This window comes from Rattus rattus, chromosome 6 (genome assembly GCF_011064425.1).
Source record: "Rattus rattus isolate New Zealand chromosome 6, Rrattus_CSIRO_v1, whole genome shotgun sequence".
Classification (NCBI taxonomy): Eukaryota; Metazoa; Chordata; class Mammalia; order Rodentia; family Muridae; genus Rattus; species Rattus rattus.
Window position 1 is genome coordinate 7,639,572 of NC_046159.1, and position 23,001 is coordinate 7,662,572.

Genomic DNA, 23,001 nt, shown 5'->3' on the forward strand with positions numbered 1-23,001 from the left:
GCAAATCGATCTTTATGAATGAGATGGTTGCAGTCAGTATTCCTGGGAACTTTTGAATTCACCCATGTTTGTGAACATCCCTGTCAGGTCTCCACAGCTTACAGGTATTATGTGTATGCCTTATTCCCTGGTAGGCTCTTTCCTAGCTTTGAACTTTAAGTTGATCTAGCAGATCACAATGTCTCCCAGAATAGTCAGTATTTGCCCTTTTAGGAGAATCCTTAACATGACCATAATTCTGAGAATGCCCAAGCCCGGGCGCTGGCTCCCTAGCCACAGACTGTAGTGTTTAAGGCAGACATGTGACTATTCAGTGAACATAGGTTTTGGGGACTGTGTGTGAAGGAGGAAATAGCAATATCACCAATAAAAGGCTCCCCACAGTAGTCTATGAACAACACACAGTGTCCCCAGAACAACACAGATACCCAGGAATAGAATGCACTCTTGCCTTCGTTTGATAGGTAAAGCACTGGCCCCTCCCATCTTACAACTACATATTTCAAGTGTTCCAGAGCCCAAGTCACAACCCTGATCTCCTGAGAACACTGCACAGGCTTCAACACACACAGTTGTGACAGTGCAGTTAAGTTTTAAGAACGTGTGTCGTTGAGCACTCCAAGGTCCCACCCTAGCTTCTCACAGAAGCATCTCTACTCTGCATGGCTGCTTAGGAACATTCCTGCTCGTTGTACAACAGTCTGCTCTAAGGGAATGCCTGCCCTGTAAACTACCGCACACCTTCACACACAGAGGACTATGTCACCTGTCATGTTCTTCCTTTCAGCCTTGATTTCAAGGATGCTCACAGCTAAACCTACATTTTTTTTCTTATTAAATAGACTTTTTACTCTTTATCTTTAGCTTGGATTTCTAGCTATTTGGTTTTTTGTTTGTTTGTTTGTTTGTTTGTTTTTTACTTAGACCAATATTTTCTGTAAAATGGGATTTTTCAGACAGGTGGGAAAATACTTGTTCATTGATTGTGCGTATTGACTTCAATTTTCCATAAGGTCTAATCTAAGGTAAGTAAGGTTCCCTATCAGATCAGTTATTTTTCAAGTGGTGACTCTGGAAGAAGTTTATCACATCTGAGAAAGGACGGATTAGTAACAAACTCTCTCAATTCGGCACAAGTGACAAATGCCCACTAACCACAGACCCAAATAAACCAGAGTTTAAAGTTTCCCCGTTTGCCTTTTGTGATTCCCCTTTTTTCTTCTTTGGCTTTTTCTCTGTGTTTATCTCCTTCGTCATTTTTAGTTTCATCAGCCATATCGCCTGGTCCTTCCTTTGGGAGTGTTTTGGGAAAGAAGAAAAAGGGGATGCTGATCAAGATATTCACTCCTGCACAGACCAAAAAGCCAATCCACCAAGCACCAACCCAGCGTATATCTGTGGGAGTTATGGTCAGGTCATCTGTAAAGAAACACAGATATTGTATTAGCTTACATCATTCTTTCTTGTGTAAACTTTAGAAAATTATTACTCATCATGATTCCATCTGAGCATAAATTTTGTATATCACTTGCTCTTATTCTTGTTTGGGCCTTGAACTTGTGATCCTCTGCTCCTGCTTCTAAGTGCTGGGATTACTGGCAACTCCAACCCCACTGGAATAATTCAGACCTTTAGAAAAAGTGTCTGAGGCTGACTAATTGAGCAAAGTTAAAACTAAGTATGAAAGGGTTCTGGAGTGTTATGTGGAGAAGTATTTAAAACTACATTTCAAAAAGACTTAAACAACAGTTGAGACACATTTTAGCAACTACATTTAACCTGATGTAGTCATGTCTCAAAACACCATGGTGGATGAGGAAGGAGGCTGGAGTGACAGTTAAGTGACTTAAGAGTTATTGTTGATCTTACAGAGGTCCTGAGTTCTATTCCCAGAACCCACATGAAAACTCACAAATTTTGTAACTCTGATTTTAGGAAATCTGACAACCTCTTCTGACATAGCAGGCACCAAATCCACAGTGAACAGAGAAGGCGAGAGAGAGAGAGAGAGAGAGAGAGAGAGAGAGAGAGAGAGAGAGAGAGAGAGAGAGAGAGAATGAATACATGTTATCCAATTGTGGAGAGCTTTAGGGGGCCACTTGGCAGGAATTTGACATTGGACCAGGACAAGGAAGCAAGCTCAGGCAGGAATCTGATTCTAGGTTAGAACAAAGAAGCAAGTTCAGGCAGGAATTTGACATTGGCCAGGAAAGGGAAGTAAGTTCAGGGAGGAATCTGGTTTTAGGCTAGAACAAAAAAGTAGGCTTCAGGCAAGACTATGACTTGGGGCTAGGATAGGGAAGTAGGCTCAGATATCTTGGTCATCCTGAGAAGCCCTTAGAAACAGCGATCCTGGGACTTTGGTTATTGTCTTGCTTGTTCCTTAACTGACCTCATTACTTCCATGTAATTAAAATGGTATAAAAGCAGATTGGGGAAAAAAATAAACCTGCCTCAGTCTCAGAACTGGTTGGGGTCACGCTACACTGCTGTCTAATTGTCTTTTATTTTTAATCCTTGCTCCTGCCCTGGAGAACCTGTTGACTGACTGAGTAGTTTGGTAATCCAATTATTATTTTCATTTTGTGTATTCATTAAAAATTAATTTTATCTAGCAGTATGTGGTGATATATTTCCCAGTAGTAAATGAGTATTTTCACTTGTCATATGAAACCTTTATAACTTGTTACTCATCATAGAACCAAAAGATATTTTCTTACCCATACTGTCTGAATTACTGAATAAAAAAAAGCCTATGCAAGCAAAATTTTAAAACTAATAATGTGGCTGAAATATGGTAGGGGAATGAAAAATTTTGAATCAGATTGTGGCATTTCACCCTCACCTCTGCTGCCCTTAAGTCTGCCACCATCTGTAAGGGGTGACAATTTGCTTAACTGAGGATCACAAGAGACATTGGAATAGCATTCCAGAGTATTCTCTCACACTCTGGGGACTGGACTGTCTAGATCAAATTCAGTGTGTTACCTGTATTCACAGACCCTGTGTCTACATAAATGGTTGCACAGAAAGATCCCAACCAAATTCCAGCTATTGGGCCAGTTATCTTTCCAACTTCTAAAATCCCTGCAAGCAAACAAAGACAGGTCATTATGTAATCATATTTCTTCCACTTAGTTTATAGATCATCAAATCCAAAAGACTAGGCAAGTGCTCTACCAATGAGCTACATACCTTACTACCTCAGATATTCTTATACATTCAACATATAAAGAAATTAAGCCTGGTATATATGTGGCATGCACACACACACACACACACACACACACACACACACACTTGTTTTAATATAGGATGTTCCTCAGAACCCCATCTCTTACAGGCTTGTTTCCCAGGGGGCAACATGGAGTATGACGGAACACTTCCCCTTATTACATTTGCTTCCCAGTCAAAAGATGAATGGTTTTTACCTCGTGTACATTTCCACCATAATAAGTTTCCTCGTGACATCCCTCCAAACCACACAGTCCAGTAAAATAGACCCAAAGCCCTAAAGATGTGAGCCAAATGAATCCTTTTCTTTCACAAGCCATTAACTCAGATATTTATTAAAGTGAAAGGAAGACGGCTGACACAGACACTTCATTACTTGAAGCGACATTTCAAATTTTCTTTTAGGCCAAATTTAATGCAAAGGCTGAACTACCACAGTCCCCTCAAAGCCAGGATGTGAACAAGGTCCTTTGATGCTTCCAGAGCCATGTTTTCAGAGGTTCTCTGTGATGGTTAGTGTTCACTGTCAACTTGACACAGCCTAGAATTACCTGAAGGAAAGTCTTAATGAAGTACTCTCCACACTGTGTCAACGTTGTTTTTGTTCCCTCAGATGTAGGGATGCAAGACTTTTTCTTATCACTCAATGGCTGGTTCAGTTCAGTTGTTACGCCTCTATACGCCTCCCCAGACTGACTTATTCAAACAAGCTTCTCTTGGCTTCTGATTGAATTACTCTCCCAGACCTCAAACCAATTCAGGCAATATGTTCTTGTTGTTGGGGTTTTTTAATTAAATATTTTATTTATTTATGTCCTAAATGTTGACCATGATCCTGATGTCCCCCCCCCACACACACGAAGAGTTTTTCACCCTTCCCCTTCCCTTTTGCATCTGTGCCCCCACAGCATCCTCCTACCTTGGGGCATGAAGTCTCTACAGGATTAGGCACATCCTCTCCTACTGAGGCCAGACAAGGCAGCCCTCCTCTACATGTGTGCTGAGGGCCTCAAACCAGTCCTGGAAGCTTCCACTATACCAGGTCACAGATTTCCTAAAGATTCCCCCCAACCTGCAGGGTCAGCAGCTGCAGATTTCCATTCATTCTCCTAGCTCTCTGGGCGTCCTCTCCTGTATCTCCTCACACTTTATCCTGCCCTCTACTGCCCTCCCCCTACTCCTCTAACCAAGTCTCTTCCTACCTCTGCCTTCCATGACTATTTTGTTCCCTCTTCTCTGCAGGATTTAAGCATCCTCACTTAGGTCTTCCATCCTGTTTAATTTCTTTAGGTCTGTGGGGCTGTATCACAGGTATTCTGTACTTTTTGGCTAATATCCACTTATCAATAAGTACATACCATGCATATCCTTTTGGGTAAGGGTTAGCTCACTCAGGATGATATTTTCTACTTCCGTTCATTTGACTGCAAAATTCAGGATGTCCTCAGTTTTCATAGCTGACTGAAATTCCATTGTATAAATGAAACACATTCTCTGTATAAATTCTTTGATTCAGGGACATCGGGATTGCTTAAAGTTTCTGGTTGTTACAAATAAGGCTTTTTTGAACATAGTAGAACATGTGTCCTTTGGTTGAAAGTCTATTTTATTAGATATTGTTGGCCACTCCAGCTTGTTTCTTGGAACCGTTGGGTTGGAAATCATTTTTCCAGTCTTTCATGCTGAATTAGTATCTATCTTTGTTGCTGATGTATGTTTCTATATGCAGCAGAATAATGGATCCTGTTTATACATCCAGTCTGTTCAGCCTGTGTCTTTTTATTGGTGAATTAAGTCCATTGATTTTAAGAGATATTAATGACCAATGATTGTTAGTTCCTGTTATTTTGCTGTTGGAGATGGTACTATGTGTGTATGATTTACTTGGGTTTGTTGTGAGATGATTAACTTCTTGTGTTTTCTTTGGTATAGTTAACCCTCCTTGTGTTGGAGTTTTCTTTGTAGTATCCTCTGTGAAACTGGATTAGTAAAAAGATATATTTTAAATTTGGTTTTGTCATGGAATATATTGGTTTATCCACCTATGATGATTGAGAGTTTTGCTGAGTATAGTAGTCTAGACTGGCTTCTGTGGTCTCTTGTGGTCTGAAAGACAATTTCCAGGATCTTCTAGCTTTTGGAGTCTCTGTTGGAAAGTTTGGTGTAATTCTGATAGGTTTGCGTTTGTTTCCTGGCCTTTTTCTCCTTGTAGCTTTTAATATTCTGTCTTTGTTCTATACATTTATTGTTTTGATTATTATATGGCTGGAGGATTTTCATTTTTGGTCCAACTTATTTACCATTCTCTACTCTTCTTCTGTTTTTATGGCCATCTCTTTCTTTAGGTTAAGGAAGTTTTCTTCTATGATTTTGTTGAAGATGTTTTCTAGCCCTTTGAATTGGAAATCTTCACTCTCTTCTATTCCTATTTTTCTTATGTTTGATCTTTTCATTGTATCTCAAATTCCATGAGTAGTTTGCTTTAGGAACATTTTATACTTGCCATTTTCTTTAATTGATGTATCAATTTCCTTTATGCTACCTTCTACACTTGAGATTCTCTCTTCTCTCTCTTGTATTCTATTGGTGAGGCTTGTGTCTACAGTTCCTGTTCTCTTTACTGGGTTTTTCACCTCCATGATTTCCTCTATTTTTGTTTCTTTATTGCTTCTGAGATGCCAAATCTTTTACATTCAGACTCCATTTTCGAGAACCTGACCTAAATTTTAACTCAGGTAAACTAACAGTCTGATACCTAGCGTTAATTTCCAAGTTGCCCCACAACAAAACTGGACCCTAGCTCCAGTCTCTAGGCTAATCCCCAACAAGTCCAGTGTCTCCAGGTTATTCCCCCAACAAACCTATACCCCCAGGTTACAAGCCTAACCCCTGCCTTATGAACACCAATGCAGAGGGGAGCAGAAGTTAAGTTTATGTTATGACTCTCGGCACCAGCCAGTAATGTTAAAGGTCACAGTAGCTTTCCATTTCTATGCTTGCACACTTACTCCCCAGATGCTGCTTACTATAAATCCTTGCCCCAATAGACATTCAGGGCTTCCCTACCACCAAAACTGTCATGCGTGACAGTGGTGTGTTTGGGCTGGGGGTTCAGGAAATAAGAGGGCTCTCCAATAGTGAGACACAGCTTGATGAAGAAGCTTATCGGACCTACCATTGAATTCCCCAATGAATTGAGCGATCTTATGACCTGCAGTGTTGTAGTACTTTGCTTATCTTCCGGAAACCATAAAGCATCCAATCAATAATTGATTTCTACCCTCCTGATGATGATTCTCGTACTTACCAATGTAAAAGGGAGAGTTTTCTGATTTGGCAAAGTCTTCTATGTAGGAAATACCCAAAGGCATGATGGGAGTTTCACCCATTCCACGTATAATGTTTCCTACCAGTACATATATCCACATTAATGATTTCATTTCTTTCACACACTCTGCATTAAAACAAGAGAAAACCACATGAGTATTTGATAATCAAGTATAACTGACAATTAATAAATATTTATAAGCATGTTTTATGTCAGTGTTTCATTATAGCAAGAGAAAACAAAACTAGACCAATCACATAGAATATATTATATTGCTAAATCTATCCTTCTAACTCATTTTTCCTTGTGGGACTAAATATATAATATTGGTTGAGTAACAAAGGATTCTTCATAAGTATATTCAAACTCAAAAGGAAGAATATCCTTGGTTATTAACATCTCCATTCACTGAAGAGGGAAGTAAATTGTGTTCATTTGTCTCACATGTCTACTAAACCCAGTGTCATAGTAAAACTCTTCATAAAAGAACATTCTGGGTCTGAGTCTCTGAACTGAAAGCAATGAGAAGCAGGAATCAACCTGCTGGGTCTTGTGTTGGCTTTAAGGTCTGTGTTCGGTTCTCCATACACAAGAAGCTGTTTGAGGACAAGTTGCTTGTAGGTGAAATTGTTGTTTCATATTCGTATCTGTGGGGACACAGGAAAGGTTGACTGTGAGGAGTTGAATACAATAACATCTGCAGATTATTGAGTCCTGGTTCCCTAAAAACAGAGCATCCAGAGCCAATAAAGACATTTCCACAGCAGTCAGTCTAATCATCATGAATCCTATGGTGTGGCCAGTATGAGGATGCAACATGGAAAACCCTTGCTGCAGAAGCCTGATGAGGTGAGTTCAATGGCTGAAACCCACATGAAGCAGAAAGGTGAAAAGAGGAATGACCCCATTATATAGTCATGTGATCTCCCCATGTGTACACACACACACATACACACACACAAACAAACATCGTATACCTCATAAATAAAAAATAGATGATAGATATATAGAGAGATGATAGATAGATATATGATAGAGAGATAGATGATTGATAGATCGATAGATAGATGATAGATAGATAGATATGATAGATAGAGAGATAGATAATAGATAGAAGATAGATATGATAGCTAGATAGCTAGATAGCTAGATAGCTAGATAGACAGACAGACAGATACAGAAAACTGTATCATTAGGTTGAACGTGTAGGTCTCGGGTTAAGTTCTAGTGGTATACAAACTGGGTATGGTGTCCAGTGAATGTCACCAAAGCACTTGAGAAATAGTAATAGGAAAATGAGAGTCTCAAGGCTACTGTCAGCTACACAGCAGGTTTGAGGTCAGCTTGGGCTTCATTAGAGCCTGTCTCAAAAACAAAACAAAACAAAAAAACCTGAATGAATGGAAGTAAAAACAAACAAAAATAAAACAACAAAATAAAACCCACGCACTTTCTTTCCACGTACCTCACGAGTCTCTACATTCAAGAGACACAGCATTCACATTCTCAAATATCAACTCGCTGTGATTTCTAAATGACTATTTCCTTGAATTAATTGGTGTGAGTTAAAGAATTAAAGCAAGAAACAAAGAGACTCAATAAAGTAGAATCAAGAAGATAAAAGTTTTAGAGAGACACGAAGAAAACGAAACACCTGCTTTGGGTTCTCTGAGCTGTAGGCCTATCCTTCCTTTCTGGGAATTCGAACACCTGTTCTTCCATGTGCTCATTAACTACAATGAAGAAAAATCCACATATCATAAGGAGAAGAAACAGAATCTACCATCAGGCAACACAGTCCCATGGGACTGAAAATACCAATAAACTGTGGTCATTTAACTTGAACAAATCACCAGGGATCGCTATCCTAGAAATAAAATGACAGGACACAAGCACACAGTCTGAACTTTCAGTTGCCTTCAAAAATACCCAAGCACATAAAATAACCTTTATTTAGTTCATTATTCACTTAAAATCCAATTGCTCATCCAAAGTCCATTTATTCCCCCAAATGACAATAAAATGGCACTAAGAATTTTTCAAAACAAAAAGAAGGTGGGGGGGGAGTATTTCCTTTCCTGAAAGATAAAGAGATCTAAATGTGGAGATGTAGCTCAAATAGTCACTGGTGCCTGACAAGCAACAATCCCAGGTTAGATCCTTAGCGCTCTGAGAACTCAATGAAACCAGACATGACACGGTAGGAAATGCCTGTAACCCCAGGATATGTAGGAAGAGGATCAGAAGTTCATGAATATCATTAACTACACAGTTAGTTCCCGTCCACCACAAGCTCCCTGAGGCTCCATTCAAAACAAATAAACACAAACAAACAAATAAATCTTGTGAGATACCAGATACCTCTATGGTTAAAGATGCTTGTGTGCAAGGCTGACAACACGGATTCCGCCTCAGGTCTCACAGAAGGGGTAGAGAGGATTGACTTCTGAGAGTTGTTGACTAACCTCACATGAAAGCACACACACACCATCACCACAACACCCACAAACAAAACAGTTAAAAAAGAGAATTTATATGTAGGTAACAGATTAAAACTGTACTCAAGCGCAATACAATTTTGAGATTGGGTTGTGGATATTTGAAAGGCCATTGAATATGGAATTAAGGGAAACCTAACCATCATGATGTTGGGCCCAACAGATGTTCCAGGACTCCCTTGAAAGCTGCAGGAAGAGAATCCCAATGCAGGGCCCATGTGAATACGCAAAACAGAATCTAAAGTGAAGGTTTAAGTGCACATACAGAACTTTTCATCCATCTCTTAAGTGGAAAGACTCAGAGGTATAAGAGGTTCCAAAAGGCACACTGAGACACAGAGGTTAAAAAGAAATGTTATTAGATTTTTTTTTAATTTTCCATAATAAAAGATGATATCCACATTCTTTCCGACTGCTTGTGGATCTTTTTCCTGCACAACAAAAGCAGAGAATCCTTTCCAAGATTGCAAGTTGTACACACTTTGAAGATAGCTCAAAATTACCCAGTCCCTGTTTAATCACCTGTTAACTCATCCTACTGAAAAAAACATCAGGGAAATGCAAATCAAAATGACTCTGAGATTCCATCTTAAACCCATAACAACAACATAAGATCAAAAACTCAAGCAACAGCAGATGCTGGTGAGGATGTGAAGAAAAGGGAACAGTTCTCCATTGCTGGTGGGATAGCAAACTTGTACCACAACTGTGGAAATCAATCTGGAAGTGTCTTAGGAAATCAGAAATGGTTCTACCAGAGTAGCCAGCTATACCACTCCTGGGCGTATACCCAAAAGATGCCTCACCATAACACAAGGACACATGATCCACTATGTTCACAGTAGCTTTATTTGTAATAGCCAGAAGCTGGAAACAATCCAGATCTCCCTTAACTAAAGAATGCATACAGACAATGGGGTCCATTTACACATTGGAATACTAATCAGCTAAATAAAAACAAGGACATCATGATTGTTGCAGGCAAATGGATAGGAGCTAGAAAATACCATCCTGAGTGAGGTAACCCAAACTCAAAAGGACATGTATGGGATGCTCTCACTGATAAGTGGATATTTTCTGTAAAGTAAAGGATACACATTCTACACTCCGGAGACCCAAAGAAGCTAAAAAGGAAAGATGGCCCAAGTAAGGATACTTGACTCTCATTTAGAAAGAGGAATAAAGTAATCATAAGAGACAGATGGGTGGAGCGGGGATGGGGAGGGGGTAGCAGGATCAGGTATGGGGAAAAGACAGGAGAGAATCCCAGAGGGCCAAGAGAATGAATAGAAATATGCAGAGGGGTGGGGTGGGAGCGGGGCCAACTTCTAGAAAGCCCTAGACACCAGGGATGTGAGAGGTCCCCAGGACCCAATGGGGTGACCTTAGCGGAAATGCCCAGGAGTGGAGAAATGGAACCTTAAGAGACTACCACCAGTAGATACACATGGCCCCCATTTGAGGCATGGATCCACTTACCCATCTTCAATTTTTGACCCAGAATTGTTCCTATTTAACAAAATCGCAAGGACAAAAATGGAGCAGAAACCAAAGGAAAGGACATCCAGAGACAGGCCTAACTTAGAATCTATCCCTTACACAAGCACCAACCCGGACACTAATACTGATGCCATGTTGTGGTTACAGACAGGACCCTAGTATGGCTGTCCTCTGAGAGGCTCTTCCAGAAGCTGACTGAGACAGCAGATTCTTAACACAGCCAACTATTGAACTTAGGTCGGGGACCCCTATGGAAAAACTAGGGGAAAGACTGAAGAAGCTGAAGGGGTTTGCAATCCCACAGGAAGAACAAGAGTATCAGCTAACCCAGATCCCTCTAACCTCCTAAGGACTAAGCCACCAACCAAAGAGCATACTCTAGGCCCTGCTACATAGGAAGCAGAGGATTCACTTGTCTGGGCTCAGTGGGAAAAGAGGCTTTATCCTATAGACACTTGACGCCCCAGGGAAGGGAGCTGCTAGTGCTTGAGGTGGAAGTGGGTGGTTGGGGAAGCACCCTCTCAGAAGCAAAGGGGAAGGGGTAAAGGGAGAGGGGACCAGAAAGGGGAACAACATTTGGAATGGAAATAAATAAAATTATTAATAAAAGAAAAATAATTTGGACAGACAAGTTCAAAATAACTCAGGGGTAAATACAATCTGGGAGAAGAAGCCAAGTTTAGGCAGTGAAGGAAAAGATGGAAGGCAGGAAGATGATGAGGATCTAATTGAAGGAGGGAGCCATCTTCAGCTCCAGCCAGCAGCAGAATGGTGCAGCTTTAGCCACGTGCTTCTGGATTTATAATCAAAGACAAAAGGGAGGAACTGTGGAATTTCCCTCTGTGACTAGAAGTAGCATTGCTCTCCCCAGAGAGGAAATTGTGAGCCTCATGTCCTGTAGGTTAAAGTTGAATACTCACCGGCCCATGAGGAAATGAGGTAGTGAGATTATGAAGCATCCTAGGCCCATGACTGCACATCCAACACCAATCATGATAGGTCTGTGCAGTTTCCGTCCAAAATAACTCACGAATATAATCAACAAGAGGTTTCCTGAAAGAGGGAATGAGAGTGCTTGCTGCAGTAAAGTACCAGTAGCTCTCAGTCAACAGCCTTGCCAGCATTTAGACCCTAGGGCTCATTGTTCAACAACTACCTTAAGAGAACAGGGACTTGGGGCTTGGGGTGTTTGTGTATTGTTTTAAAATATAAAGCAATTGGGATCCTGAAGGAAGGTTTTCTTATAGGCTGAAAAATCCTAAGTCTCTATTCAGGATTATCCTCCCCTCAGGTCACAAAAAAGAAAAGGGAGGTGAAAAGAACCAAATACATAAGTAAATTATCTACAAACTACATCATTTTAATTTGATGAAAATGTCTATCCTGTTCATATTATACATAAAGAGAAAGATCAGAAAAATCCAACACTCCTCTTTGATGACATAGCATGCCTCTAAGTGATCTTAAATATTTGAAAGATATATGAAGACTTTGGATTTCTTCCCATGCTGTCTCTCCTTACACAGCTATCCAAGTAGAAGAGACGTTGCCATATTTTGAATCATATGTGCCCTTTCTGTCTTCTTATTACAATCTATCTCTTTCACTGAGGTCATCGTGCAGAATGCAGTGTCCTAGGAGGCCTACTGTTTGAACTCTTGGTGTATCTTTCTAGTTTATGGCTGTACCCCCTGAATGTAAACAATCTTGTCTGAAATAACTGTTGTTCGGAGAGAAAAAAAAAAAGAACTCACATTATGCTAAGTTCACCTCCTATATTGCCTTGCTGTGTTCCTCAAATAATAATATATGGAAAGGCATGGGGAGAGAAGTAAATTTTATCCATGCTAAGAAAAGGTTGCTTGCAAAACTGCCTAGGAAATGCCGACCAAATGCTTTCACTGACCAATGAGAATTGCTTCCTCTCATATTTCTTTTCACTTAAGACTTCGCCTTAAGAATCTTAGAAAGGGGGTTGGGGATTTAGCTCAGTGGTAGAGCACTTGCCTAGGAAGCAAAGGCCCTGGGTTCAGTCCCCAGCTCTGGGAAAAAAAAAATGAAACAAAAGAATCTTAGAAAGGACTGAAAGAGCTTGAAGGGGCTTGAGACCCCTGTATGAACAACAGTGCCAACCAACCAGATCTTCCAGGACTAAGCCACTATCCAAAACTATACATGGACTGACCCTGGGCTCCAACCTCATAGGTAGCAATGAATAGCCTAGTAAGAGCACCAGTGGAAGGGAAGCCCTTGGTCCCCAAGACTGAACCCCAGTGAATTGATTGTTGGGAGGGAGGGTGGTAATGGGGGGAGGATGGGGAGGGGAACAGCCGTACAGAAGGGGAGGGGGAGGGGTTAGGGAGATGTTGGCTGTGAAACCTGGAAGGAGAATAACAATCAAAAAGTAAATAAATACTCAAGTTAATAAAGATGGAAAAAATAAATAAAAATTAAAAAAAAATATTTTGCCTTAAGTCACATGTCACAGCCAGTGTTGCTATTAATAGTTACTCTATTCTACTTTAGACAGAAATCTTTAACATTTAATATAAACCTAAGGTAGAACTAGATATTAATGTTCTTCACCTACTGCCTCCCACCAGAGAAACAGAATCTTGTTGCCCTATGTGGCAATAGTTAGCTGCCATCGTGAGGATATTTAATAAGTAGCTTCTTCACACCAAGCCAGGAGACTCAAGCAACACGAAGAACCGTGCAGCCCAGTCACATTATGTAGTCTAATGCAGGAAATGAAGAGAAAATATGTAAAATATATAAAAGTAAGTAAGTGTAAGAACTCACCTACCTCAAAGCTCCCATTGATAAGCCCAACTATAGATGTGGAAATATTGAATCGCCTCTCTATTTGTGTGAGCATGGAATTCATGTAAGTTGCTGATAGTGCTTTGGACGCATATGCCCATGATAACGCCAACAGAAACACCTAGGAAGAAAAATGATTAAGAAAAAAGAAAACTTAGTTTTCTGCATATATATACTGGCAAATCAGTCTCCACCGTGTGATGGACTATTCTATCCAACTTAAACAGCCCTTAACATCCAAGCACCTTCAAACTGTAATCTCCTCTCTCTGTGTCACTATGTCTGCACTCTGGACACACAGTTAGAATGGTTGGCTAGCATTTGGTAAATGCTGTAGATAGTTAAGGCTTTGCCCTTTAATCAGTGCACCTTCCTCATACAGAAAGACATGCAGTTGTTCCATGTAAGACACAACTCTTGATGGATCTTCATGACTATACTGCAGGACAAGCGTTGTCTCCATTAAGGAAAGGAATGAAGAGAACAGAATTGTCCCAAGGCATTGGCTTCTGCAGCTTCTGTGCTTTGTCTGCTGGAATAACACTGGCTGTCCTTGGTCAGTTCAACACTGTGTTCTCTTTTTCTGCATTCTCAGGCACAACACGGGATACAATTGTCACAGCCAAGTGACCTATGGGTCTTGTTTTGGTTTTTTTTCTCCTCCCTTATACGATATTCTCTAACACTTTCTTTAAGCAGTCAAATGGTGTTCATGTAATTGAACACCGGGGTGGAACATTGTGGATTCCCTAAGGTACAGGATAAACAATGTCTCTACAGAGATCGCTAACCAACTACCTCCTGTGACTAATTAACTCACTTCAAGTGATGTAGTGAACGAGATTTCTGTTTCTGTTAACTTATCTTCAAGCCACTGGTTGGTGGAAAATTTTATCATCCAATTTTCTGGAACTTCTGTACTGTCTCATTCAAAATTATATTCAGACATTATTATGTGATATTTTCATTTAATGCTTATAACTTTCCTGTCACAAGTATCAATTAATATAGATGAACCAAAACAGAAACAGGAAAAAGAGAAAAGCTAATTTAGAGATGAGAGTACCAACTTTAGCATACCTCAAAAGTACTCTTTATCTGTAATATAGTAAAATTCCATCTCTAAACATTTCTCTTCTAAATTCTAATACTGTTTGCAAAGATGTTCCCTCTTCCCATCGTACATCTTTTAGAGGACGCAACCGCCACTTTATAATTTTTACTTGAGTGTTGTAATTCAGATCCTTTATTTAAAACCAAGGTCTACCAAATAACAAAAATAATCAGACCCGGGAAGATCATTTACTTTCTTTGTATTTTGGAGAATCAAGATAAATAGTTAATGAGCCTGTTTAATTCTTTCTCTAAAGTACTTGGTTCTGTGCAGAAGTAAAAGAATCCAGTGGCCATGCACATTCAGGTCTCCTACTACATAACATCTGTATTCATGAAGCTAATCTACCCACTTTTTACCTCAGCATTCTAGAGTCTAAAGCAAACCCCTTTGAAGCAGTCTTTTCATGCTTCCTAAGGTCATTTTCTTTTTTCTCTTAAGTTCTTTCAACTTTTTTTTGTATATGTGTATATGTTTGTGTGGGATGAGTTCATGTGTGCATATGTACATGGGGAGAACAGAAGACAATTTCAGGTGTAATATCCCAAGAATTGGAGAGAGAGAGAGAGAGAGAGAGAGAGAGAGAGAGAGAGAGAGAGAGAGAAAGACTGACTCTCAACTGCCTGGAATTCATCCAGGAGGCAAGGCTGACTCATCAGTGAGTCCTATGTGCACATGTGGGGTCTGATGCCTCTCTGTTATGTAAATAAAAATCCAGTGCATGTGAAAAAAGTAAATTGAGCCTTGAATAGGCTGATGTAGGGGCAGAAGCTTAGAGAGAAGTATTTAAGGGGTTCTTCAGAAACTAGGCTACTGCTCAAATTTCCTGGGTCAATGTGAGTTTATGTTTTGTGATGTAAAGCTGACTCTGGAGCTATAAAGAGAGTTGTTATCTCTAGAACATCAAAAACTACCAAACCAGCTAACAGTGTCTTCTTAACAAAGAATGACTTGCATTGTCCAAACTTGAAGAAAACGTTTGTCTGACCAGATCATAAAGTTATCTTTACATATTAATCAACATGGCGCTTTTATTAGGGTCCTGTTCCCTAGCTGTGGCCTCTGGCCTCCTGCCGAGAATCGCTCAAGACTGACCTCTGCCCTCAGGCTAAACTCCACCACTAAGTAATACACACCTAAAACATTTTAAATCCCATTCTTTTTTTTTTTAAAGGATGGGGGCTGCAATTGAAATGTAATGTTAATTTTAAAGTAGAAATTAAGAAGAAAATAAAAACCTTTCCCTTTTATCCTGGATAAATAATCCTAGTTAGAGATCCCTAATTATAAAACCAATGTTCTTAAGTCAAGAAATTAACAACACATGGCATTTGTGTTGCAAAACCTCATGTAAGCTGAAACAATATTACAATGGTTTTCAATTCTTGTTTAAAAGACTCCCAGCCTGTATGTATATGTGTGTGTGTGTGTGTGTGTGTGTGTGTGTGTGTGTGTGTGTGTGTGTGTGTGTGTCTAAATGATCCATACCTTTATCTTGGCAAAGCATCTGACCCCGTGGGTTCCAGCCCTTTTCTCAGGCTCTCCCATTTTGTTCTTCTGATTGATTGAGGATGTCTCTGCTTTCGAAGTCTTCCCACCGTCTTTTCGTAAGAAGAGACAGTGGTTAAATCATTTGCTCAACCGTAACAAGTCATTTTTTTTTCATTTGTGATGTTCAATTTTCTTATGTTTTCATTTTCCTCTCACGCATTCCATCCCAACCAGTGTCCCTTCTCTGCAATTTTCCAAAGTCCATGTCCCAACCCTTGCTTCTCCCCCAGACCAACTCCTCTTCATAACCCCCTCCCCAAAAAGGTCCCAAGTGCTTGCCTCCCAGGGATTATCAACAGAGCATGGAATAACAAGTTACAATGAAACTAGGCCCAAACCCTGGGATCAAGGCTAAAGAATTCAACTCAGTAGGGGAACAGTTGTTAAGTTATTAAAGCAGACAATTAAATTATTTACTAAAGTGATATAAAGAGTGATTCTAAAAAAAAACAAAACAAAACAAAAATCACCTTAGGGGTAGGCTGTCTTATTCAGGGTTTCTCTGGCTATAATAAACTACTAGGACCAAGAGCAACTTCAAGGAAAAAAGAAGTTTTGAGTGTTTGGTTTTCCTTCCTTCCTTCCTTCCTTCCCTCCTCCCTTCCTTCCCTCCTCCCTTCCTTCCTTTCTTCCTTCCATCCATTCTTTCTTCTTTCTTTTTCTTTTCTTTGCCTTTTCTTTCTTTATTTCCAGTTCTTAATATTACAGCCCAATTACAGCCCATTCCCTCTTTTCATATCAGTCATGCCCTTAAAAACCCCTCCCATGTTGTTCCTTCCACAGAGGAGGGGAAAACCCCATCGAGTAAAACCCTCACCCTGGGACATCTAGTCCCTGTAGGACTAAGTTCCTCCTCTCCCACTGAGGCAGGATCAAGCAGTCTGGCGGGATAAAGGAAGGGGATCCAATGGCAGACATCCCCGCTCCAATTGTTAGGGGACCCACGTAAAGACCAAGTTGCACACATCTGCTTCAAATTTGTTTTGGGCCTAGGTCCAGTCCCTGCATGCTCTTTGGTTCCTGGTTTAGTCTCTGTGAGCCCCCATGGGATCAGATCACTTGACTGAGTAGGTCTTCTTGTGATGTCCTTGACACCTTTGGCTGGCTCAATTGTTTCCCCAACTCTTTCACAAGACTCCCCAAGTTCTACCTGATGTTGGCAATGGGTCCCTGCATCTTTTTCCATGCTATTCCACAGATCTGTGGCTATGAGAAGAGAAAGTTTGGTTAAGTCTTGATCACTCATTAAAAGCAGTACAGATAGAAATCCCTGATTCTCCTGACAAAACAGAGGAGATCCTGGAAGCACTCAATCATATCCAGCTGGCTGTCCTGGAGAGACCCCCTCCACTTGCAGCATCTATAGCCAACCCCTGGTATCCTCCGGGATATGATGCTGCCGCATTTTCTCAGGTGAAATTGCCCTTCTCAGCCATATTTGTTCAGGCTGTTTGCTGCCACACATAAGGAATTGCCTGTTAATGCTACTGGCTCGTTATTCTCCAAGTCTGCCATAGAGATTTTGCATAAAGCTACTTTGGCTCTAGAAGGAGCTAAAGGATGTGTTCCAGCCTTAATACTGGGGATCACAGTCTTAATAGGTGTGATTTCTAGTTTTTCCCTATCCACCACATCCTTGATTAAAGAGATTCACACAGCACATCGTATAGATCAATTATCTACAAAATGTGTCAGTAACATTCATGATCCAGGAGACTATTGACAGGGGACTCTAAAATAGGTTTAATGCTTTAGAGGAAGCAGTTCTATTTATGGGAAACCAAATTCAAAATATCAAGGTCAGGCTCTCAGTGCAATGCCATTCACTCTTCTGTTGGGTCTGTGTAAACCCCTTGGAGTATAATGCCTCTGAACATGACTGATCTAAAATGCAGTCTTATTTAAAGGGGCTTTGGAACATTCTAATTTCACTTTGGATAGCAACTCCCTACCTCATAAGATCATGCATGTTAATAACTCTAGAGTGGGATCCACCTCTTTTGAGGAAGTGTCTGCAGCATTTGCCTCTGCTGTGCTTGAGTTCACTTCTTCATCTTCCTAAAGGGCCTTGCTGATAAATGGAGGACTGCAGTTAGTATATTCTTACTAGTTCTTCCAGTCTTCCTCAAACAGGTCTTATGCTCAGTAACCACACTCACAGTCAATGTTTGCACTCTTGAATTAAAACAGAAAGGGGAAGATGCCAAGTCCTGCGTGTCTGTGGATGGGACAGTGTTACATGGAATCCCAGTCCTGGATAATATCCAGCATGAAGGGAGTCTCCAGGAGTGCTGACAGCTGCTGTGAGCAGAGGACTTGTTTGTATAATAATGCACATATTCTACTTTATGTTCCTACTTTGGGAAATGTTCTCTCTGCCAAGGTAAATAGCTCCATGATAATTAGAAACAGAATGAGTCTTGGAGGTGAGAATGTGTCTATTGTTCCTCAGCCAAATGGTAAATACTGTCACCTTCAGGACAGTCCTTAAAACTGTGAGAAAGAACTGTGGGGAAACATGAGTTCAAAAATATTTAATTTCTCAACTATGTAAAATATAAGTATGCAGTATGAATTGTATGAGGGGCTTCATGAACCTAAAAAAACCAGATATACCTGCACTGAGTCAGCTTGTCAGAAAGATTTCAAGGAAAGAGAAAAAGAGATTTAGGGAATGATGATTCCAGGGCAGAATCCCACCCACTAAACTTGTTTGTACTTACAAAGGCGGGCAGATCTCTAAATGTAAGGTGAGCCTGGGACAGAGTAAGTTTAGTTCTAGGCATGATGGTCGTGGTGATCTCTGGACAGATGCTACCCAGCTATTTTACTGATTTTACTAGGATTCCTTCAAGTATCTTTCCATTGAATTTGATATTGGCTGTGTGTGAATCTAAGTGCACATTTGTGAGGATGCCCTCAGAGGCTGTGAGGGGACATTAGATACCCTGAAACTGGACTTACAGACACCTATCTACACGACATGCTCACTGCAAACAAACACAGTTCTTCTAAAGGGGCAGCAGGTACCTTGCCCCAGCCCCCACTTCACTTTCTTCATGGAAGCAGCTGCATTTTCACAATTAGAATGATTTTGATTTTCCATTTGCCTTATACCATATTTCATTGTCTACAAGGAACTTGGATCTATTATTCCAAATTTTGCCTCCTTTTGTTAGCATATCTATGGCAAGTATATATTTATAAGAAGGAAGTGAATAAGCCCCTGTTAAATGAAAATGTACTTACTGAGGCTTATAGAGCAAGGATTTATAAGCTTGAGGCTTGCATTTCTGAGTTCTAAGAGCTAAAGACTCATTGATACAATTGAGAGAGAGAGAGAGAGAGAGAGAGAGAGAGAGAGAGAGAGAGGACAATAAACCAATGACAACAATATATGTACTTGCAGCTCTAAATACTTAGCTTAGAGGCTTGTTACTCTGTTATAAGCACTGAAAGTCCAGGAGTAAACAGGTTGACCTCACACTCCAAGCTCCTGACATGCATACCCGTCTGTATATCTCCACCCATGGCTGTTTCCTGCTTTACCCACTCTAGTCTTCCATCTTGTCAAGAACGGTTTATACATTTCTCCCTCTCTTTTTTTTTAGTTTTACAGTACTTTATTTTTCTTCTTAGTTTGCTACTTCTGATCTCATGACTCAACACTGTTCCACTTCTGCATTTTTTCCAAAGTATTTCCTCTTTCCAGTTAATATTTCTTTAACTTTTACTTTATGTATAAAGTATTTTTATGTATATTTTTGCACTAAATATTCAGCTGAGGGACCCTAAGGGCTTTTGCAGTCCACACCCTCCTTACAACTTCCCCCTCCCACTTGGGGACAAGGCTAGGTCAAGTTCCATTCTCCACCCATGGGAACATTCTTGAGTAAAAACTTTCTCAGAATGTACTGACTGACCCTCTGAAAAGTCCCAGGTACAGTTCAAATCATGCCATGCTTGCTAGCCAATGGATTTAAAGGTCAATATGCTTAGTCAATAAGTTTGAACTGTAACCTTGCTTATGTAACCTATGCCCCTAAAAAGTATAAAAACTGCTTGTTATAGCCATTTTGGGTCACCTTTGTAAAGAACATCCTCCAGGACTTTCTACAGAAGATCTGCTGCTTCAAGATCTTCTACCCTCTTAGACCCCTACCATGGCCACAGTTCCCATGGCCCCTCTTCAGAGATCTCACTTGAGCTCTTGTCCCTTTACCCCCCACCCCACTTCTCAGGATCCAAGTAGGGGGATGGTAGGGAGGGACCATCTGAACCAGGACCATCCATGGGGACCCAGAGCAAGAGGGCTACTTCACCCCATACAACAGTGGCCCTCCCCCTCTGAGCCTATGGGTCCATAGTTGAGGATAGCAATCAGAGCATGCAATTTTGGCCCTTTTCTTTGGCTGACTTGTATACCTGAAAGGACCAACAGCCCGCCTTTCAGATAACCCCAGGGGGCTGATTAATCTCTTTGAGACTGTTTTCTTTACTCATCAGCCTACCTGGGATGATCTCCAACAACTCAAGAGCATGCTCTTCATGACCAGGAAGCCAGAAAAAAATGTCCCCTCAGACATGAGGGAACCCTCATTTGACCTGGCTGTCATCGACGGCAGGTTTCCCGTGACTAGACTTGGCTGGGATTTTAATACGGCAGAAGGTAAGGATCACATGAAGGTCTACCGTCAGGCTCTGCTGGCAGGTCTTAAGGAGGCTGCACAATGACTCACCAATTTGACCGAGGTACATGAGTTTAAACAGGGATGAGTCACCCACAACCTTTCTAGAGTGGCTCATGGAGGCATTCCACCAAGATACACCCTATGACCTCAGCAGTGAGAAGCACAAAGCAACTGTGACTATGGCTTTTACAGACCACACTAGTAGGGATATCAGAAAAAAGCTTCAGAGGCTAGAAGGACTACAGGGTAAGTCGTTGAGGGATTTAGTGCAGGCTGCTGAGAAAGTCTACCATAATAGGGAAACAGTGGAGGAGGAGCAGAGAGAAAAAGAAGATGACAGGGAGATACAAAAAGAAAGGCAATAGAAAAGGAATTTACAGAGAATCTTGGCTACAATCGTTAGGGAAAGCAAAGAAAAGAGACTCCAACCAAAGAGAGAGAGGAAACCCCTTGAAAAGGACCAGTGCGTATATTATAAGGAGAGGGGCCGCTGGGCCCAAGAGTGCCCTAACAAACAGAAGTCAGGGGTAGGAAATCCTAAGTTTTGGGGGAAATGTTCCCAAATGGCAAAGGTGTTAGCCTTAGGGCAAGACAGTGACTAGGGAAGACAGAGTTCAGACCCCTTACCTGAACCCAGGGTAACTCTGAGAATGGAGGGGAAACCCACTCAATTCTTGGCTCAACACTCGGTCCTCCTCCAAGCTGATGGCCCCGTTTCCAAAAAAATCCTTGGGTCCAAGGAGCCACTGGCACCAAAATGTACTACCTGAAGAACAGTGGACCTAGGGATGGACTGGGTATCCCATTCATTTATGGTCATCCCAGACTGTCCCTACCCTCTGTTGGGGCAAGATTTAATCTCCAAAATGGGGTCCAGATATACTTCTTGCCTGATGGGCCGCAACTAACTGGTCCAAAAGGAGAGCCAATACATGTTCTGACTACCAGACTAGATGATGAATATAAATTATTTGAAACCACCTTTACTCAGAACCAGGATTTGACTTGGCAGTTGGAAACATTCCCATCAGCCTGGACAGAAGTGGTGGAGATGGGTAAAGCAAACTGTCATCTTCCTGTGGTAGTAGAACTCAAGGCACAGGCTACCCCAGTGTCTCTCAGACAATACCCTATGTCTTGGGAGGCACAAGAAGGAATTAAGCCATACATCTCCAGGCTCCTCCAGCTTGGGGTGTTGCATAAGTGCTGTTCAGCCTGGAACACACCGCTCCTGACAGTTAAGAAGCCAGGCATTGTTTGAAATGTAAGTAAAGAAATATATCTAATTTTTAAAAAAAGTTCCTTCAGGAGCTGCCTGTAAAAGTAGTTAATTTGTAGAATTGGCTTCGGCTAGTCTTTGTTGAATAATTAATTATAATTCTTTACCAAAATTCCCTTTTGTCTCCAGAGTCAGTAATGAAATGGCCATCATGTAATGAGAAGAAGGAGGAGGAGGAGGAGGAGGAGGAGGAGGAGGAGGAGGAGGAGGAGGAGGAGGAGGAGGAGGAGGGGGAGAAGAAGAAGAAGAAGAAGAAGAAGAAGAAGAAGAAGAAGAAGAAGAAGAAGAAGAAGAAGAAGAAGAAGAAGAAGAAGAAGAAGAAGAAGAAGAAGAAGAAGAAGAGGAGAAGAAGAAGAAGAAGAAGCAGCAGCAGCAGCAGCCAGGCACTAACGATTACCACCCAGTCCAGGATTTATGAGAGGTAAACTGTCAAGTGGCTGATATCCAGCCTACTGTGCTTAACCCTTACACTATACTGAGTTCTTTGCCACCTTCCAGAATTTGGTACATGATCTTAGATTTGAAAGATGCTTTCTTCTGCCTGCCCTTGGTACCCCAAAGTCAATAATATTTTGCCTTTGAATGGAAAGACCCAGAGGATGGGACCACCGGTCAACAGACATGGACTAGATTACCCCAAGGATTCAAAAACTTGCCCACCATCTTTGCTGAGGCACTTCACCAGGACCTGAGGTCCTATCAGGAGGCCAACCCACAGGTGACTCTTTTGCAGTATGTAGATGACCTTCTCCTAGATGCTGAAAACAAGAACAGTGCCTTGAAGGGACTAAGAACCTGCTATCAGAGTTGGGCACTCTGGGATATCTGGCTTCAGCTAAGGAGGCTCAAATTTGCCAACGACAGGTAAAGTACTTGGGATACCTCCTAAAGAATGGGCAATGATGGCTCTCAGAAGTGAGAAAAAAGACTATGCTTTATATCCCTCCTCCTTCAAGCCCCAAGCAGATGTGGGAGTTCTTAGG

At 41.1% G+C, this 23,001-nt stretch overlaps 1 protein-coding gene across 2 annotated transcripts in view; it reads right to left on the bottom strand.

Annotated features, from left to right (window-relative positions):
* The window catches only part of LOC116904523 (solute carrier organic anion transporter family member 1A6), a 41,942-nt gene extending 25,872 nt beyond the window's left edge, over positions 1-16,070 (bottom strand). The window contains exons 1-7 of one of the 2 annotated variants that reach the window (XM_032907314.1): positions 15,986-16,045; positions 13,363-13,504; positions 11,481-11,613; positions 7,103-7,209; positions 6,542-6,688; positions 2,989-3,087; positions 1,198-1,419 (exon numbers count right to left, since the gene is read on the bottom strand). In XM_032907314.1, coding sequence (XP_032763205.1) covers positions 1,198-1,419; positions 2,989-3,087; positions 6,542-6,688; positions 7,103-7,209; positions 11,481-11,613; positions 13,363-13,504; positions 15,986-16,045 — 910 coding nt within the window. Of the gene's footprint in view, positions 1-1,197; positions 1,420-2,988; positions 3,088-6,541; positions 6,689-7,102; positions 7,210-11,480; positions 11,614-13,362; positions 13,505-15,985 lie in introns of both variants that reach the window. The other variant, XM_032907313.1, reaches the window with a different exon arrangement.
* Between the last annotated feature and the right edge of the window lie 6,931 nt (positions 16,071-23,001).